General features: G+C 47.3%; 1 protein-coding gene across 2 annotated transcripts in view; it reads left to right on the top strand.

The window, feature by feature from the left end:
* The window catches only part of NUSAP1 (nucleolar and spindle associated protein 1), a 240,467-nt gene that overhangs the window by 184,734 nt on the left and 34,988 nt on the right, over positions 1-20,745 (top strand). For both annotated transcript variants that reach the window (XM_086937197.1, XM_086937195.1), the window contains one exon: positions 6,799-6,986. In XM_086937197.1, the coding sequence (XP_086793323.1) occupies positions 6,799-6,986 (188 nt within the window). The remainder of the gene's footprint in view (positions 1-6,798; positions 6,987-20,745) is intronic.

Below are 20,745 nucleotides of genomic sequence, written 5' to 3' on the forward strand. Positions count from 1 at the left end.
TTTCAATAAATGTACCCAAGTCTCACCTGGTGCCCTCCCAGCGCAACCTGTTCATAGGTGCGGTACTGGATACAACTGTATGTCGGACATTCCATCCACCTCAAAGGATTTGCGACATACAGGAAATGATTCCTTTATTTCACGATGGAGCGGTCGTTTCAGTCCTGAAGGTCCTTCGTCTGCTCGGTCTGATGGCTTCCTGCATTCTGCTGGTCAACCATGCACGCTGGCATATGAGGGCACTCCAGTGGTTCCTTCGCAGGCTGTGGTATCAACCCAACAGAGATCTCAGGGAGTCGATCAGGATCTCCAGGGAAACTGCAGCGGATCTGACATGGTGGAGTGTGGAGGGCAATCTGTCTCAAGGAAAGCCTTTCCATCTTCCTCCAGCGGTGGCCACTCTAGGGTGGGGTGCTCATCTGGGGGATCTGGAGATCAAGGGTCTTTGGTCTCCAGAGGAAAGGTTGCTTCATATCAAACTTCTGGAATTGCGGGCTGAAATACGTCTGGCGCTCAAGGCCTTCCTCCCTTCCCTTCGCGGGCAGTCGGTTCAGGTCCTAACGGACATTACCACCGCGATGTGGTATGTGAACAAGTAGGGAGGAGTAGGGTCGCAGTGTCTCAGCAGAGAGGCTCTGGTTTCTGGTCCTGGGTCCAGGATCATCTGATTTTGTCTGACGGCAAATCATCTTGCCGGAGTTCTGAACGTACGTGCAAGACAGTCTGTCGGCAGTTTTTAGCCGACCACGAGTGGAGGCTTCATCCAGAGGTAGTTCGTCACGTCATTCGGACGTGGGGGAATCCTCAGGTGGACCGGTTTGCCACTCGCGAGAATGCTCACTGTCCGTCATTCTGCAGTCTCCAGTATCCGATGCAGGGAGCTTTAGGGGACGCGTTTCAGTTGAGTTGGGACTCACAACTCCTTTACGCGTTAGCTCCCATACCCTTGATTCCTCAGGTTCTGAGGAAGATTCGCCAAGACCGGGCACAAGTAATATTGATCGCTCCGGATTGGCCAAGAAGGGTGTGGTACACAGATCTTCTCCACCTCTCCTCGTGCCCGCCGCTCCGTCTCCCTTTCAGGGCGGATCTCCTCTCTCAGATGGAGGGGCAGGTTCTTCACCCCCACCTCCAGACCTTACACCTTCATGCCTGGATATTGAACGGGGCAACCTGAATTACTTTTCTCTCCCACATGATGTGGTGGATGTCATTTTATCGGCCAGACGTGACTCCACTAAGTCAATCTATTCTTACAGATGGTCTAAATTTGTGACTTGGTGTGGGGAGAAGACCATTGACCCTTTGAGGGCTCGTTTGTCAGATATACCCATATTTGCTCTTTCATTAGGCAGCAAGGTTTTGCTGTGGCTACAGTGAAAGGTTATCTGTCAGCCTTGCCGGATCAGCCGTCATTATTTAAATCTCCTATTGTTTTAAGATTTCTGAAGGGCCTTACAAATACATTTCCGCCTACTCCTTTTATTGTGCCTCAATGGGACTTGAATCTGGTGCTTACATTTCTAATGGGTTCCCCTTTCGAACCTCTTCATAATTGTACCTTGAGGTTGTTGTCTTTAAAGACGGTTTTCCTAGTTGCAAAACCTCTGCAAGGAGGGTAAGTGAGCTTCAAGCTCTTAGTTGAAAGCCTCCATTCTTGTCCATTCATGCTGAACGAATGGTTCTTAGGACCAGGGCTGCTTTTCTGCCTAAGGTGGTAACACCCTTCCATCTGGGGCAGTCCATTACCCTTCCTACCTTCTATCGTCCCCCTCATCCTTCCAAGGAGGAGGAGCGGCTTCACCGTTTGGACCCTAAGAGGGCGGTGAGCTTTTATCTTGATAGGACTAAGGACTATCGACTTGATGACCAGCTGTTTGTTGGATTCGCTGGTTGCAGAAAAGGAAGAGCAGTGCACAAGCGCACGCTTTCAACATCGATTATTCTATACATCAAGATCTGCTATGCCCTGGCTGGTAAGGAACCTCCAGAGGGTATAAGAGCCCACTCTACTAGAGCGAAGTCTTCTACTTCTGCTTTGTCTAGGGGTGTACCTGTTGAGGACATTTGTAAAGCGGCAACTTGGTCCTCCCTCCACACTTTCGCGAAGCATTACTGCTTGGATACCGAAGTGAGGAGGGAGGGCCACTTTGCGTGATCTGTGCTTCAAGATTTTCTAGTATAGGAGAGTGGACACCCTCCTCCGGGAGTGGGGACTGCTGTGGGACTCTATTCACAAGGTGAGGAATCCACTGGCAGATGTATCTATCAGAAGAACAAGTTACTTACCTTCGGTAACGCTTTTTCTGGTAGATACAGTATCTGCCTGTGGATTCCTCACATGCCCACCCGTTGTCCACTCTTCTATACCAGAGTAACTGGGATGTTAATGTTTTTTATTGTTGAAGGGAAAGTTTTGTTTCAATTGCTTTTCTACATTCTACTTCTGCGCGAAGCTACAAAAAGAATTTCCGAATGTTGCTGACGCAAGGTGATATTCACAAGGTGAGGAATCCACAGGCAGATACTGTATCTACCAGAAAAAGGCGTTACCGAAGGTAAGTAACTTGTTCGTTATATCTATTCACCACCGAAGAGACCGCGCAATGTCAGCGATTCTTCGCATATGGAATTTCCAAGGCTGGACTCGCTGGGCGATTTTTTTTTTTTTTTTTTTTTTTCTTCATGAGTGGAGTTGCGGTCTTCTATACGCCTTTCCGTCTATACCACTTTTGTACTGAGTACTGAAGATGATCAGGGGCAACCGGGCCAAAGTCATTCTTATGGCTTGGGACTGAGCTTGGAGAGTCTGGTACCCGGAGCTTCAGACTACCTCTTTGGGAGGATCTTCTGTCGCAGCAGCAGGGGACGGTCCTCCACCCGAACATGTCCAGCCTCCACCTCCTTGCGTGGAGATTGAGCGGTGACAGTTGACAGTTTTTTACCTTCCTCTCGAAGTCTGTAACGTTCTCTTGGTAGCCAAGTGCCCCTCCACCAAAGCTGTATATGCCTGTCGATGGAACACATTTGTGGCATGGTGCACAGCAAAGGCTGTGGATCCCCTTTCTACACACCTTTCAGAGGTTCTCCTCTTCATTCTTTCTTTGACCCAGCAGGGCTCTGCTCTGGGCACTTTAAAAAGCTTTCTCTCTGCCATTTCGGCCTTTCTTCGGCTTCCTGATCAATCTTCTCTTTTCAAGTCTCTCATTGTAAACTGCTTCCTTAAGGGCATTACTTACTTTTTCCTCCAATTCCTTTTGTCATGTCCCAGTGGTACTTGAACTTGATTCTGACCTACCCTATGTGCGCTCCTTTCAAGCCGCTGCATAACTGTCCACTCAGGCATTTAACTCTTAAAACTGCTTGTTTGGTTGCCATCACCTCTGCTCGCAGGGTGAGTGAGCTACAGGCCCATTCTTCCAAACCTCCTTTCTTGGCTGTTCATCTGGACAAAGTTGTCCTTTGCACTAGGCCTACTTTCCTCCCCAAAGTGGTTACCTCTTTCCACATAGGAGAGACCATCACTGTGCCCACCATCTTTCAGCCTCCGCATCCTTCTAAAGAGGAGGAGAGGCTCCACCGTCTGGATCCAAAACGTGCACTTTCATTCTATCTGGATTGCACAAAACCATTCCGGGTGGATGATCAGCTCCTTGTTGTCTATGTAGGTGCCAAGAAAGTTCAGGCTGTGCAAAAACGAACCATTTCACGACGGGTTGTTCATTGCAGAACAATCTGCTGCTCCTTTGCTAAAAAGGAACCTCGAGTGGGTTTGTGTGCCTACTCCACCAGGGCGACGGCAGCCACTACTGCTTTGGGACGTGGAGTCCCAATCCTTGACATCTGGCTGGCAGCGACTTGGGCGTTATTGCACACGGTTACCAAACACTACTGCCTGGAAAGCCAAGTCCGGAGAGACCGCTTCTTTGGCTGTTCAGTTCTCCAGGACTTTGGTTCGCTTACCCACCTCCGGGGGTGTTGTTGCTGGGGTATCTATTCTAAGGTGAGGAATCCATAACTCATTGTCTCTGTCAGATGAACACGTTAGTTACATTTTGGTAACAATATATCTGTAAGAGATCTAGATTAGTTATGGATTCCTCATCGCCCCACCCATCCTCCCCGTTTTACGAATGGACTTCTAGGGTAAGGCACTCACTTTCAGGGCCCTAGTTTTGTGCACAGTGGTCAGTGTCTTGCTTTGCTCTGTGCTTCTGGCGTGGAATGTCGTGTGAAGAACTGACGTCCGCGCGCAGGGGCGGCGTCTAACTAGATACCGCAACTTCATTCCGGCGACCACGATGGCAATGTTGAACGCGGAATTGACCGACGCGCAAGGGGACTGCTGTAGACAAATTCCACTGATCCAGTCTGACACATGGGGTAATTCTAAGGGAAGGAATTTATAAGTAATCTGTGTCTCTTACAGATACAGCGTTACCGACGGTAAGTAACTTTTTGTTTTGATCTATCAAAGGAGCCTATTTTGCTAGGTCGAAATGCAGGTTTTGCACTGCCGCGGTCAGGCTGCAGTGGTAAGTTGAAGTGCACAGATTTCCAAAGTCAAGAAAAATATAGGGTCCAATAAAAGCTGAAAAATAAGGGTTGACCACGCAGAAAAGGCAGATTTCTTAGAGGTGTTGAATTTTTATTTCAGTTAATTAAATAAGAAGCACAGATCCAGAGGGCATTTGACCATATTAGGGTGGAAAACCAGGTAAACATATAAACTTCCTAACTGTAGAAATTAATGAATATGCAAATGCTACGTAGACTATAGGCATTTATGTAAGATGATGGTAAATGTTCAGAGCCCTTTGTGGAGAAAATATCAGCAAGGAATTGGCTACGCATCTTTTCGACATGTCCAGAGGTAAATGAGATTCGGAGTTCTCTACGGAGGTCACCCCTGAAGCCAAAATTCGGTTCCTTGGGATCCTCCTTAAATGGGAATAAGCACTAAATAGTCCCGCACAACCGCAGGATTTTTCAGTGCTCATGATTATGATTAGGATTTCCCTGGATGAGAACTAGGATTTACAGATAAGTAACTTCAGTTATTCCTTCTCTTTCAGGGGATCTTCACTTATACTTAAACACTAAATTGTCCTACCCATATGTAGGCCAACACGTCTCGGCCCCAATCTCCGGACTCTCACAAGGACGAACAAGCCAAACCCAGGTATGGTGCAAAAATCAGTGCTTTATTGCGTCAAGAAGAATAACACCCAGCAAGTCCGCATGACGCGTTTCACCGCTAGCCAGAGGTTTGATCACATGATGTATATGTGTATATATATTTTCTTGGATTCCTCTCGTCTCCTTGCTCTTGACGGAAGTCACGGCACCACATCGGTAATTTCAAGTAAATTATTTTATTTTATAAGACACCATGTGCAAAAAAGGACGGCCTACGCGTTTCGACTACAGTTAGTCTTCAAATATATATATAGATATAGATAGTTCATTTATGAAGCTCACAAAGCAGGGCAGACATCGTGACAGTTCCGAGTTGGAAAGCAAACCCACTGTGGATTATTTGAAGTGGACCACAGTAACCAGAAAGCCGTGATGACGGTCACGCCCACGCCCACTGAGGCAAGCAAGGTTGGAATTTAAAAGTGCACTTGAAATGCGACTCTCACTCGTCACTAACCGCCACTGAAGAGGGGAAAGAAGGACTCCCGAAACGCGTTTGGCGCATTGATTTTAATGTTGCATGGAGCCGTTTTTGTGTCTGTTGGCAAGACTTCATTACAAACTGTATGAACTACGATCTTCCGTCTGGCCTGTACTCCTTGGGGCATACATGCTTGTTGAGATAGATATACATATAAATATCTATATCCACATCCACATCTTTCTTTATAACACCTTGTGGTAAACTTCTACCAGCAGATTCTTCACCTCTTGAATACTCCCCAGGCATCATACTGAATCTGGAAAATCCTAAGCAGTACCCCTGCGTGCTGAGAGGTGGTGCCATGCTGTTCCGTGGAAGTGATGCATGGGACCATATATAGACTCCACCTTTAAGAAGTGAAATTGACTGCTTTCTGAACTGTCAACGGCTGGAGAATCCAAACTTCAAATTGGTAGGGATCAGTGTGCTGGTAGTGACCAGTGAGCAGATCTCTAATTGGCACCTTTTTAAATTAGAAGAGTTCAGTTCACTGAACAGTGACAAATCTGCGGTTAGATAATCTCTACCAAAAAGAGTGATACAGAAGGTAAGAAACATGTTCTTCCGCTAGAGACTTCTATCCTGTTCTCCCACTCTACAATGACGGACTGAGGGGCTGGTTTTACTTGGGGGTCATCCAGGTTTACGCATCAGTGCTCCTAGCCCTGGTGTGCCCCTCTGATTTCATGTCCTCGGTATCAGCTTACCATTTACTAGGAACTTACAGGTAAGTTAGCCATTTCCTAATGGGTACAGCCAATTCGACATTTAGGATCAGGACACTGGCATTAAGTCGAAAAACTAGCAGCGTTATATAATAAAACTTGGGTGCTTGACCATAGAAAAAGAGGTATTTCCTTACATATATCAAGAAAGATAATCCATTTGTACACAATATAAGGGAAACTAGTTGCATCATAAATATGTAACAAAGTTTTAATCTCATAAGGAAAACCTGAACTTTGAGAGGACAGAGAGCATAGGACCACTTGAAATAAAGTAACTTTGTGGCCAGATTCGCAGTTTTTTTGTGCGTAAAAGACACACTTTTATAGGCACAACATGTTTGAGTGTGTAAAATGCAAAGTGCACTAATTGTTTTTTTTTAAATTTAGGTTCTCTGAGACTACAAAAGACAATGAACACAAGCGGTCTTTAATTAAGACACCGGCACGGCGGTCTCCTTACATACCCATTGAAACTGACACTCCAAACAACGAACAGATGAAGGGCAATCCTATCAGGAAGAGTTTTGGGAAGCCTTTAAATCTTGAGCCAGTACTAGAAAAGCGTAAAACTGGAGGTAAATATGCGATTAAAAATGTCCCATTTGTGAGAAATCTTACTTCAACAAATTGTTGCTTGCAACTTATGTAGACTTTCGTATTGTTTTGCGACTCATTATTTCAAAGAAAGCTGAGGATAAAATGATGATGATATTCAAAAGATTGCATTCAGGAAAATCTACTGTACTGTTGTGTACAATAAATGAGCTTCCGTCAATTACTCAATTAACATTTCATATTAATCAATTTAACTTCCAGTCCCTTTACTAGTAAATAGGCAAGAGCGCGAATCACCATATAAGTCTCAATGGGCAGAGGCTTCAGAAATACAGATCAGAAAATATGAAGATTGTTTTTTTCACAGAGCAGTTGCTGAATAATGGAGTATCTACTTCCCTAAACCTTTAGGTTTCAACAATATTTATTAAGGAAGTGAGTTGATTCTAGTCAGTGCAAATGAAAACTAAGACCAACCTCCTATATACAACAGTTCTGAGTCACAACTTGCAAAATAAAAGGCAAGGGGGTTAAGAAAAGAAACAAGTACTCTTGTTCACAATTGCAAACCTCAATTATAAGACCACTTGCCTGGGCCTTAAATAAAGTCATAAAATATAGGGCTGCCTAGTTAGCAGATGGGAGCAACATCACACACAAAAATAAGAAATGTATTAAGGAACTTCTCTAACAATCCTCATTGCAGTAAGGAGCTCCCAGGCTGCCTCTGTTTGAGAAAGTAAATTGCTGTTCCACTTCTGCGTCACACTTGACTGTGCTAGCAACCAGTGGGAATGCCTTTGGTTTCTTAAAGATGGAGGCCTTGTTAATGTTTACAGTTCTTTCTTCTAAGGAGAATAGCCCAACTGTGGTCCAGGAGTTTCTGATGGCTATTTCAATCCTCAAATTCCTCAATTTAGAAAATCTCCCAAGTGCCAGACTAGATTTGGAGAATTTTGTAGCTGTGCTCTTATGGGTTTTGCCATGTGTGAGAAAGTGCCCTCTTTCTTGCATGGTATGCTCCCACCTTTTGATGAATTGCTGATGTTATTTGATTGAGTGTGCACTGATCTCCTGCTAATCAGGTCCCCAGGGCCTATGTTCCTTCTCTGAAACCGCATTGAAGCCTAAACCCAATTGGCATCTCTGGCTACATGTCGGCCCTTGGTAAATGGTACCACAGGTCCCCAGGGCACTGTGACCAGAGAAGGCCTCTAAGGGATGCAGCACTTATTGTGCCACCCTTAGAGGCCCTGTACCCCGACACTCTCACACTACCTTTCCCGGCTGGTTTTCATGGTGCAGAACAAAGTGAGAAGTCGACATGGCACACATCCCTAAGTGCCATGCCCACAAACCACTGCCCTGGCATACATCAGTCACCCCTCTATCTGGGTGCCCTATGCCAGTGGTGAGGGTACAGGTGCATGAGCCCTGTACGCGTACAGTATCCAGGTCCATTCTTGGGCACTGTTTGTGCAGTGCTGCCATTAAGAGTATAAAGTGCTGGGAGTTTGTCATTATGAACTCCACAACACCATAATGGCTACACTGAAGACTGCCAAGTTTGGTATCAAACTTCTCAGCACATTAAACCCACACTGATGCCAGTGTGGGATTTAATGTAAAATGCATGACAGAGGGCATCTTAGAGATGCCCCCTAAAACTCGATCAACCTCTAGTGACCTGACTGGTTGCTTAGGCTGCCACCACCAGACATGTTTCTGGACTCCTGGGTCGAGAGCTGCTGCTCTCGGGGGCCTGAAACAATGCACATTCTGAGACGAGGTGCCAAGCCTCCTCCCAGGACGGGCAGACTTCACGAAGGAGAAGCTTTTGTGAGCCGCTCCAGATCATTTGCTGCTTTCTGCAACTGGTCCCCACTGGTTCTACCCTCCACTTTGGGCGGGAGAACCGGCGGGAAAAACAAGTGAGGATGAGGTGTGCCCACCTCTGCCAACTCCACCCCTAAGGTCGGGGAGGGGAGGTGAAGTACAACCTTGAGTTCCTGCCATCTTGAGGATGGCGAGACCCAGACAACCAGAGATAGGCTCCTGCCCCCCTCCCACTGGAGAGTGGCAGAATAGGAGGTGCACCCACCCCAGGGAAGGGAACCATTGGTCCCTGCCCTTTACCTACCTGTGATGCCCCTAAATTTAGTATTTAGGAACACCTGAACCTTTCTTCCTCAGATCCAGAAAAGAAGATGAGAAGGACAAAAAGCTGTGCAGAGCTAACAAGAGGACGTCGCCCACTGACTTGGCCCCAGCCCTACAGGCCTGTCTACCCTCGAACTTGCTCCTGCGAAATCCCGGTGTGTCCTGCAGCCATCAACCTCAAAAACCCCAGAGGACCTGCCTGCCTTCACTTCAAAGAGTGAATCTCCAGTGAACACCAGACTTGTTCAAACTGCAGCGCCCGGTGCCAACGAGAAACCGCGAATCCAGCCCCCTATGCACCCACGAAACCCGGCCCAAGCTCGAGTGAAAAAATACCATGAGTAGGTCCCCCCCGGTGATCCTGACCCGATATCCGGCGACCCCTGACCTGCCTCAAGCCTCCAGATGACGACTGCCGCTTCAATCTAGAGAATCCCCCTACAGCGACCAGAGCGGGTAAGAAAATCTGATGTCCCAAGGCACCCCTGCACCAGACGACCCACGGCCTTGTGTGCCCAAAACATTGGTGCCTAACCAACCCTCAACATCCCAACTTACTCCTCGAAGTGGTGGGTGCACCTGGAAGATCCTCTTCCCCGAGCCTGCAGTGTTTCTTTGTCCCAGAGATTCTCAATTGAAAACAACGAGACACCCAACCTCAAAACTGCACCCTGCACCCGGCCGCCCTAATGCCGCTAAGGCTGTACCTTTGGTGCTACTTTGGTCTCCAACCTGCCCTGAGCTAAGCCCTAGGGGCTTTGCTACCACAACATTGTGCCTTGCTTGCCAGCATCCACCAACCGGAGACCCCCCTGTCCTCCATAGGAGAACATGGTGCCACAACACTATGCACCCGGCCGCCCTAGGGCCGCTAAGGGTGCAACAACAGTGCATCACTGACTCTGAGAGACCCCTGAGTCTACCCCCAGAACCTTAACTCCCACTCTAGTTTACTTACCTACAAACCGATAACTTGTTTTCCCTCCATAGGATAACATTGACAATTTTCCCTCCAAAAAACTAAAGATATTCTTTAAAAATCGTACAAATAACCAAAACGTGTTCTCTCACCTGTTTGCAGGACATGTCCCAGTGCTGAATCTAGGCTTCCAGCACTGAGTTAGAAAAAGTAATGTAAAAGTAACTTACCTGCAATTTATTTAAAAAGCCTATTCATTCCAATGTACTGTATTTGCTAAGTGTTGCATACTACTGTTCCCCTGTAAATCAAACAAAGTACAATTCCTATTGCATTTTCAAACTGTGTTTTTTTATTTTTTATTTGTTTATTGCAATTCCAAAGATAAAAGGTATCCGAAACAAAGAAAAAGGCAAATCACAAGCCTCAAATAGCACAATCATGAGAATGATTACATTTGGCAGTGTATCAAAATGACAGCATTACAATGGCATCAACAATAAGGCATAAATCATCGCAATAAAGACATCAAAACAAGACCAATCTCTCTGCCGTTCCCGGCTTCCTCTATCATAGCCTCTCAGAGCGAACCGCCTAAGCGTAGGTTGTGACTCAGCGTCCCACACAGCCCGTCATAGCATTCGTGTCAATGCAGTTGCAATGGGCGTCCCCTATTATAGTTTCCTCCCTGTTTTGGGTGTCTCCATCATCTTCACAATCCCTGTTCTGAGTATCTGACATTAACGTACCGTCGTATTAGGGACCAAAAATTCTTAGGCCTGTTCTTCGGGGGCATTAGGTCACTGTATAATTCAGTTTGTGTGCAGCAGTATATCAATTCCCTCTTCCATAAATTAAGAGTGGGGAGCGGGCCTCTCATCCAGGATCTTGCAATACACCACTTAGCAATTAGAAATGCCATATCAACAAGTCTCCTCTGGGCAGGTCGTAAGGGTTTCGAATATCCCAAAAGGGCCAGCAGTGGGTCTGGGACTAGGGTTAAAAGCATAACTCTGTTAATTTCCCCATAGATTGCCTGCCAAAAGGGGAAAACTGCGGGGCATGTCCAAGCTACATGCAGGAAATCCGCCAGAGGGGATCTGCATCGCTCGCATTCAGATGATTCGCACAGGCGGTACCTGTGTAGCCTCTCTGGTGTATAGTAAGTCCTGTTCAGGAACTTAAAATGTATGAGTCTGTGGCTCCCATTTAGGGAGATCTTCCTAGTGCTAGTAGAGCAGTACTGCCACAGTTCCTCACTCAGTTTAGTGCACAAGTCATGTTGCCAGGCTAATCTCGGCTTCGTGTACTCAGTGTATTTTTCAGATTGGGCTATCCTATACAGGTAAGTCATTAATTTCAAAGGTGACTTGGCAGCTACCACATAGTCAAATGAAGCAATCGTCAACGGCTCCTCCATGTCATCGCCCAGGAGCTCCCGCAAAGCATGTAGCACCATATGGAACTGAAAACGTCCTATCAATGGGGGGTTCATCTCATCGGTGACAATCGTCCCACTTTCGTGCTGTGCCTCCCATAAATAAGTTGCCCATAGAGCGTATTCCGAGTTGAAGCGCCAGTATTACCCCCTTCTCCCTGCATGGAGCTAACCAATGACACCATTCAATCTCCACCCTCGGGGAGTACAGTAATGTGCATGCCTGAATCTCCATCATGTAATGCCAAGCATGGATAACCGGATTCAAAGAGTCGAGTAAGCCCGGACGGCGATCTCGAAACTGCGTTAATAGTACTGGCAAAAGAGTTGGATCCGCGACTATCCTTTCAATACGGACGTTAGGACCGTCCTGCGGGCCGTGTATCCAGGAATAAGCATGGGCACTCTGCGCAGCGCGATAATAGAGTTCCATGTCTGGAGCGTTCAAGCCTCCTGCTGCATATGGTCTTAAGACGTTCCAGGCAACCCTAGGCTGTTTTCCCGCCCAAGCGAGATGAACCAATAGGGATTGGAACCTACGAAAAAAGTGGGAAGACAAAACCATAGGGATATTACTAAATAGGAAGAGAAACCGCAGAAGTATCACCATTTTCATTAGGGAAATACGCCCCATTAGTGATAGCGGAAGAGAAATCCATTTCTCTGTCGTCTTCTAGTTTAGGTATAGCGCAGCCATAGTTTTCCCTAAGAACGATCTCTGAGTCAGTATGGAGGCGTATTCCAAGGTATCTAACCGCCTCAGTAGTCCGCTGTAGTGGATACTCCGGCTCAAACTTCTCTGTGGAGGGCGTCAAAGGAAACCATAATAGATTTAGCCCAGTTAACCTGTATGCCTGAGAGGGATCCGAAGAGAACCACCTCCCGCAGAACTGGAGAGAGATGTGTAGTGGGGTCCCTAACGTAGAGCAGCGTTTCGTCCGCATAAGTAAATACAATTAAATTATATGTAGGGAAGCGGATGCCTCTGTGACTATGATACTCCTGCAGAGCTCAGCTGCTAAAGCATAGAGTATCGGGGAGAGGGGGCATCCCTGCCTCGTTCCTCTACCTATCACGATGGGCTCCGAGACCAACGGTCCTATGCGCGCCGTCGGCAAAGAATACAGTACCGGCAGAAGTTGTAAGAACAGCTGTACCACTCCCATCCTGTTCAGAACTAATGCAGGAACGCCCACTCCACCGAATCTAATGCCTTCTCCATGTCCAAGAAGATCGCGACAGCCGACACCTCCGGGCGCGTGTGCTGAAAGGCAGCGAAGACAGTTCTAATGTTGTATGTAAGATTGCGTGTTGGGACGAAGCCAGACTGCTCTGGGGCTACCAAGGGCGTGACCAAAGGTTGAAGGCGGCTAGAAAGGAGCTTAGCGAAAATTTTTGTGTCGACATTCATGAGAGAAAGTGGGCGGTACGAGGCACAATTGCTCGGGTTCTTGCTCGGTTTAAGGATTGCCACAATGTAGCCTCTCTCATGGAGGGCGGCATAGTACCCGAATTGGCCATGTCATCAAACAAAGTAAGTAAGTGTGGTGGTATCCAGAGTTCGGAAAAAGCCTTATGAAAGGCAAATGTGAGGCCGTCGCTGCCCGGTGCACTCCGACTTTGCATGGACGACAGAGCCAGAACCACCTAGTCTCTATCAAATGGTCGAGCGTGGAATTCTAGATGCAGGTCGGAGAGCCACGGGAGCTCGATATGTGACGGGTAATCCACGATGCGCTCCTCTGGAGCGGGGCCTCTCGACGCGTACAAATTCATGTAATAATCACGAAATCGTTCTGCGATTTATTTATTTGAAAGCGGAACATCCGTGTCCTCCGATCGCAGCATCGGTATAGAGGCGCTATCCCTACCGCGTTTAGCTAGTCAGGCCAGAACAGAAACCGGGCGTTCACCTTCACAATAGTTCCGGGCTGTGGCATACTTCCCCAGGTGCTTGATTTCCGAATCCGCCTCATCATTATATTCTCGAAGGACCCTCGCTATCTCCTGATCGACAGAATCATCACCAGCCTGCGACCTCAAAGCCTCCAGATCCTTAAAAGTTTACTTTCCATCAACTCGAGTCTGCCCCTGATCGACTTCAGACCCCCTGCATGCTTGGAGATAGTGAGCCCCCTAGTGTATAGTTTAAACGCCTCCCAAACCAATTGAAACGTATCTACAGAACCTACATTTGTTTCGAAGAAGGTCTCCAGTGCTGTCAGCAGTTCCTCTTTAAAGAGCGGATCCAGCAAGGAATATGGAGGGAAGCGCCAGGCAAAAGGCGGGATCCGCCGGGCGTGCATGGAGCAAGTAATCAAGATTGGCGAATGATCAGAGTAGGTTCGCGGCAAGACTTCGCACGCTCTGGAGAAAGCAAGAGGACACAAACTAGTAATCTATTCTCGTATATATATTATGGGGGGCTGAATAGTGCGTAAACCCGCTCTGCGTCGGGTGTCTATGGCACCAGACATCCACCAAGTCCATATTGGTAAGTTGCACAGACGGCGTCCGTGCAGAGGTCGAAGGGACCATCCGATCTGTCCAGCCCAGGGTGTTGTGTCAAATTGAAGTCCCCTCCATAGCAGGTAATCTTGTCAGACTACATAAGAATCTTTGTCGCCAGTTGGGTCCGTAAGTGTTCACTATGCACATGTCCGCGCCTTTGCCATAGCAGCCTGTGATCGCATAGCGACTATCGCTGTCTGTCACTAGCGGCGTCCATGTTAGGGAGGACTTTGGGTTGAACCAAGTAAAGACCCCTCTGGCATGTGTGGTAAATCTGGCTGCGTGTACATTGCCCCTGAGTCCTCTGTATCGGAGGATGGGACTATCTAATGGGAGATGCGTTTCTTGCAAGACAGCAATGTCCCTATGTCTGACTAAATTATTGAAGGACTTTTGCGCACATTACGGTGGTCGTTCAGTTCCCTCGTACATTCCAGTCAGGAATCTCAGGAGATTAATCCCCTACCTGTTGTGCCATCTGCCATGGTGAGCGGTGGAGGGGTCATCCCTACCATGTCTAGTGTAAAGTAGGAGTATTTGTGGACACATTTCTGCCTAGTTGTAAATCTTGCTTGTTTGCCTTAAAACTGGATAACCAATACAACATTGCATAAGAACAATTCCCATGGATTCCCCGTCCCAGCCCCCCACCCACGCCTGCTCGTCTCCAACTAGGCCGCGTTCATCCTTCCGTCCCACCAAACCATTCTCCAAGCCCCACTCATACCCCAACATTAAAACACTCACAAACACACGCCCCATCTCATTCAGTCCTTCCCCGCCCCCTGAATATACATTTGAATCAGTGTTCATCACACGGGGGCAGATGTAGTCGACAATAACATTTGCAAAAATCACTCAAAACAAAACCAAATTCAATGCCCCCCTTCGCCCCTCCGTCCCAGAAATCAAGGAAATAGAAGGGTGTCAATACCACACAGTGTTAAGTTGCCAAAAATCCCATTCCACAAATGAAAAATCGCAAACTGCAAAAACACACAGAATCGGAGGGCTCCCAAGGCAATGAGCAATATTGCAAAGATCGGGTGAGTTCTCTCAAACAGAGTGAGGCTTTAAGAAGCAAGGATAAACCCTATAAGACACGGGAACGGAATGTCATCTTACATTGTCTGAATTCAAAATGGTAATTAGTCCGTAAGAGTGTAATAAAGGATACCTGTAGAGTAGGTCGTTCCCTCCAGCATTGGTTGCTGGGCCAAAGACAGGGCCCCAAACCAAGAAACATACCGGCAAAAATAATAAGGGCCATTCACCCCGGCCTCCCCCCGTACACCAAACACGACCTTCAGTGTAATGCCAGAGCATTAGAAAATACACGTAAGGTTGCACTCAGTACTGCTTCCTCCAAGGGCTCCCCGCCCCCCCCCCCCCCCCCCCCCCCCCCAAGCGTTGTCTTCCTTCCTCGGCGAGCGTTTCTCCTTCTGCCAGTCTTTCAGGGCCTTTTGTAGCCCTTGGGGTCCATGAAGATCATGGATCTCCCTTGTCTGTTGATGCATAGTTTTGCCGGATATAACATCGCATAATCTGCGCCTAGTTCACGTAACTGGCGCTTCATAGGAGCAAACTGTTTTCTGGCCCTCCTGCACCCTGGCCGTAAAGTCTGGATATATGGACAGAAACCAAGCCCTCGTATTGTAACGGCTGCTGTTCTCTGGCCAGTTTCAGAGCCACGTCGCGGTCCCGATTATGTAACCGTTTGGCAATGATGGGCCGGGGGGAAACCCCCAGCTTGGGTCGTGGGCCCAATGAGCGATGCTTCCTTTCCACAATAAACATGGATGAAAACTCTGTGTCCCCAAGTAGTTTCTTCCATGAATAACTCCATGTTGCCTGTCATGGTGTTTTCTGAAAGGCCCGTGATACACAGGTTACATCGATGTAGGCTCTGCCGATTTTGCTTGTTCTCAGAATCAAGTGCGGCCTGGGCCTCCTCTACCTCGGTGAGCCGGCGCTCTGACATATCTATCCACTCCGCGTGTTTGTCGAGCCGTTCGGCCATATGATCTATGCGGTATGTAAGAGCGTCTATTTTCGTGCCCAGATTAGCCATACCCCCTTGTCTGGTTTTTTCCATGGCAAGAAGAATCCTACGTAAGTCCTGCTGTTGCGCCACGTCTGTCGTGGACCTATCCGCCGCTCCACCTCTACCCGCGTCCTCCAACGTCTTAGGACCTTTGGGGCCGAAGGCAAGCTTGGATTGCGTCCTGTCAGAGCGTCGCATATCAATCTGGAGTGCACCCCCTCTCCGCAGGAGCAAGGCCTCAGTCGGAGATCGCCCCAAAGCAGGTCGTGATTACTGAGTCCCACTCCAAATTCGTCCTCAGCAGGATACAACTCCAGGCGCAACCTCGGTGCCTGAAGGGAGTGATCGCGTCAGTGTGGAGAGGAAGAATGAGTGAGTTTCCACAGCAGAAGTATGACCTGGGGAAGCAGGTGGTTACACAGCTGTGAGGCGTCCAGCAAGGACCTGGGGATATGGTAGAGCGTATGCTGAGACGATATGGACAATATCTAGTACTGAGGCTTTCAGCAGCAGGCAGTCAAAAGGCAGAGTCTATTGCCTCTGAATCAGCTCCAATACATGTGGCGTAGGCCCAGACGTCAGGGTGGCAGCCGCTGTGCTTAGGACAAGACGTTATCAGCACGTGCGTGGTCGGGCACACTCAGCAAGGCCAGTCAGCGCTCGCTCCTTGCCAAGGCTCCACAATCGCTCCAAATTGCGCCAGTAATGACATATGCGGTTCCCCACACAGCATAAGTCCACAGCCCGGGCAGTCAGGGGTGAGAGCGGCCTCTGGTCGAATTGCGCTATCACTAGCGTGCACCACAGCAGGCAGCACTTTCGCGTTGGCTACTGGAGGCCAGAGAGGGCCCTCAGCCAGAGTAGCGTGTCCTCCGACGTGTAGGCCCCTTTGCAGTGATCCCAGCAGCGGCGCTGTAGGCCTCGCGTCAGTAGTCCGATCTTCGAGGAGGGGGGAGAATCCCGATTTCCGGGGTCCTCACTATAGCCTTTAGTGCCCCCCTTAAAGTCCACGCACCCTCACTCACCGCCGTACCAGTAGTCTGCCGCTTCAAACTGCAGCGCAGTGTCTCCAGGGGCCTCTGTAGCAGAGGCCTCAATCTCCGCCGCAGGAAGCGTGAAACTTGGTCCCGCCGCGCGTCTCAGTCCGGATCGCTCGATCTTCGCTCTGCGGGCACCAAACTAGAGCGGAGTCGCAGGATACAAGCCCTCAGTGAGAGCACACTCTCCGGTGCTGCAGTTTGTCAAAATAGAGCTGCAACTAACCAGGATAAATGCAGGATCGTTTGTCTGGGCGGAGGAGCTCCGGACTCGGGCAGCCATCTCGGATGCCGGCTAGCTCCCCCTCACCCCTTTAAACTGTTTGTTAACAAGTCTGTAAGAATAGATTATGATCATATTATCACTAAACAACCTAGATCAAAAGATCATTTCATATACTGTATAATAGTCACATATCTAAATCCCAAGTTTTTACCGTTTGGCAGATTTTAAGGCATATAAACTATATTCCATATTAAAAACATAACACTTTGCCCTCCACATCTCAACTGTGGGAGCCTCCCTTTGGAGCCAACATGAAGCAATACATAGACGCGCCACAGATACAGCAATAAATGATAAAAATCTAAATGTGTACACTGTTTGCTCATTTGAAATATTTACCCATATCTTCAATAACCTAATTTCCTTCATTATAGATATAGATGTACCTATACCTTCTTGCAAAAACAGTTCTATTTGTTGCTTTGACTGCGACAGTGAGGGAGGGTATGCGCCCCCCACCCCCCTTGCTGGCCCGTTTTCGACCCCCAAGGAACCCATCCTCTAGGTTCCAGCTATAATATTCATTAGGGAAGGGGACACCTAACCCACTCCCGCACACCTTTTTGTTTTTTTTAAAAAATTTTTGTAAACCTTTTATTGTGCATAAGTAGGCTTTCCTGTTTTCAGTTTCTATTTTTGGTAAATTCTGGTGGTGTTTTTTCAGTGTTTTCCAGTGATTTCCATACCTTAAAAAAACAGTGCTTTTCAGTGTTTATTCATTTTCGCGCCATAAAAAACAACTGAAACAGTGTTTTGCCAGTGTTTATGGAACGCTTCGCTTTTATGATTGCTTTTTTAATTTTTCTTCAGAAATTGTATACTGCTCTACATTTCAGAAGCTTAATAAAGTCATGAAATACTTTCCATTGTCCTTTGATTCTGCAGCTCAGATTTAACAAGCATTTGCAATGCAATAGGTCTCGCATTTATGCGAGTTTAAGCTATTGGCATTGTAAATGACAAAGCCTTTTATTTATGTTTTAAAAACGAAAGCAAAAATAAAAGGCATCAGTATGATGGGGAGGAAGAGGCAGTGTATTACCATATTAGTTTACAGTTAATGCAGAGATGCATGCAGAACATGTAGATGTTTGTAGGATTTTGAACTGTGTGTAATTCCTCATAGATTGTTAATTCTACAGCAATACAATGAAAGCGGATGGATTTTCAAAATTCTCGTGGAATTAGTTTTGGCACCTGCTGCCCATTTGAACACCCTCACCAATTTTGTCTACCTCCGCACACCTCTTCGCCCTAAGACTCGAAATACTCGTTTTAGAGGGTGAGCACACTGAAATCATGGAGGATGGACTAATTTATGTAATGTGCGGAAGGTTACCAGGTCAGGTGAGGTCAATGAAATTGATGGGCGTCATTTTGCTCGTTTTGGATGGCGAAGATGAATCCAAGAAGGGGGATTCCCTCCAAAAGAGGGTGGGAGTTGCTTAGTATTTTCTACAGTTCAGCATAGAAGTGTAATTACCACAGACATGCTGCGTCGCAGACTCTGAAAAGCTGCACAGCCACTACACAAATAAAAAAACACTTATCCAAGACAGTAAACCCTAAAAACGGTCAAAGGTAAAACCAATTTTCTCCAAAGAAGCTACTTTTCACATGCATTCTCCTAAAACAATATTAACCAAAAAGGACTATATGTGTGTGCACAAAACACACTGAGTTGTCTTCTTGCCCTTTATAAATAACATTACTCGACGCAATAGTTAGGTTGGCCCTACAGCAATACATACCTCTTTGTCACCACGTTTCTCTGGAAGCGGCGCTCAACCTGCTGAGGTGCTCAAGAATGCACCTGTTGTTCCTGTGAATTGGTATCAATAGTAAAGCTCTGAACTCTGACCCCGCGAGGTATCTCCGCATTAGTTTCAAAGGAAAGACGCTACAGCCTAGTCCTCTATAACTGGCCTAAGGCTGTGCTCCCCTCGCCTTGTACTTTCTGTCCACGGTACAAGCCACACTCCCCTGCCCACAGGTCACTGTTTGCACAGGGTTAGAGTGTGGCTCTAGTTGCCAGCCTGAGCAGCAGTGCCGGTAGCAGGTAGAATTAAGTAGGAAGGGTCAGTAAACAAAGTTCATTGTTTCCTCGCACAAATCAGACAATCGTTGTCAGTGCCTGTAGAACCCTAGAGTTTGTTTTTTATTTCTCCTAAGCACCTACGCATGTGCATCAGTTAACTGGCTGCTCAGATGCATCTTTGGTTGTGGTCCGAGCTGTAAACCATTAATAAAAACGGACCAGATGTTATTTTTTTAAATTGCATGTACTTTTCAGTTTCGGTATTTGTTTTAAATGTTTTACCTAGAAGTGAAAGGGTAACAAAATAGCTGTGGAATATTTAGTTTTGTCCTTTTCTGCTTGGATGCGGACGCTGACTTTCCCCTGAAAATGTGTCATTTAACAGGCTGAGTTTTGCGTCTGATAATGTTTATGAAGCGCTGACTCGACCTAAAAGTATTGGAGTGCCACCAGTTACATTGCACAAGGCCACACACATTTTTATGGTTTTTAGGCACAGGGAAATTAACTCATTTGCCTGGAATCACAGTATGTTGAGTGGGCGCCGAGATTCAAACCCGATTTCCTGCTACAACGAATGAAGTTCTGGCCGTTACACCACACATCCTCTCTCATTCCTGCTGTGGAACGCTGGTTGTTTTCTTAGAGTGAGGCCGCTCGTCCTCAGAGGGAATATCCGAATTTCAAAGTGGGATCTCTGCAATTTAGAGAGACCTGCTCCTGCTTTGCCTTCATCGGATCGCTTTCTAAAGTGTATCTGCTTACCACCTGGTGTTGCTCTCGCCCTTGGGACATTCACACCTCGGCTCCCCGGGTGCAGAAGCAGTGAAGCAGTGTTTTCCCCCTGACACCTCCGTGCCAGGCGACCACAGGCAGGCCAATGCTTGTAATGCTTTGGCGCCATCAAGTGGCCAAGTGGCCAACAACTAGGAAAATCGGTGACACTCGGTTTCAAACGAGTCAGCTGATTTTCCTCCGGTAGTGTACTGTCAGTTACATTCAGTTTAAACCGAATTCCGGACAGCCTATGCATAAGCAATACAAATACGGGCCCACAACCGTCAGGCCGGCCACGATACATTTGAAGCACAAGTGCAAGCAATATTGTTCCCCAGCGTCATCAGGTGATTCAGCTACTATCAATGAACATGACACAGAATGAGATTATGTCGCCGAGGAAAAGGAGCAGTGAAGGTTAATTTTATAAAGGTTTTTGCAGTCAAAGTATAGTCAGTGAAGAGTAGGAACGCAGGAGATTTGAGTCCGTACATTAATTGCACAACATGAGCAGGCAGCATCAGCAAATGGACAACAATGAAATTCAAACCCTCGAGCAATGTGGCGGC

This window comes from Lissotriton vulgaris, chromosome 9 (genome assembly GCF_964263255.1).
Source record: "Lissotriton vulgaris chromosome 9, aLisVul1.2, whole genome shotgun sequence".
Lineage (NCBI taxonomy): Eukaryota > Metazoa > Chordata > Amphibia > Caudata > Salamandridae > Lissotriton > Lissotriton vulgaris.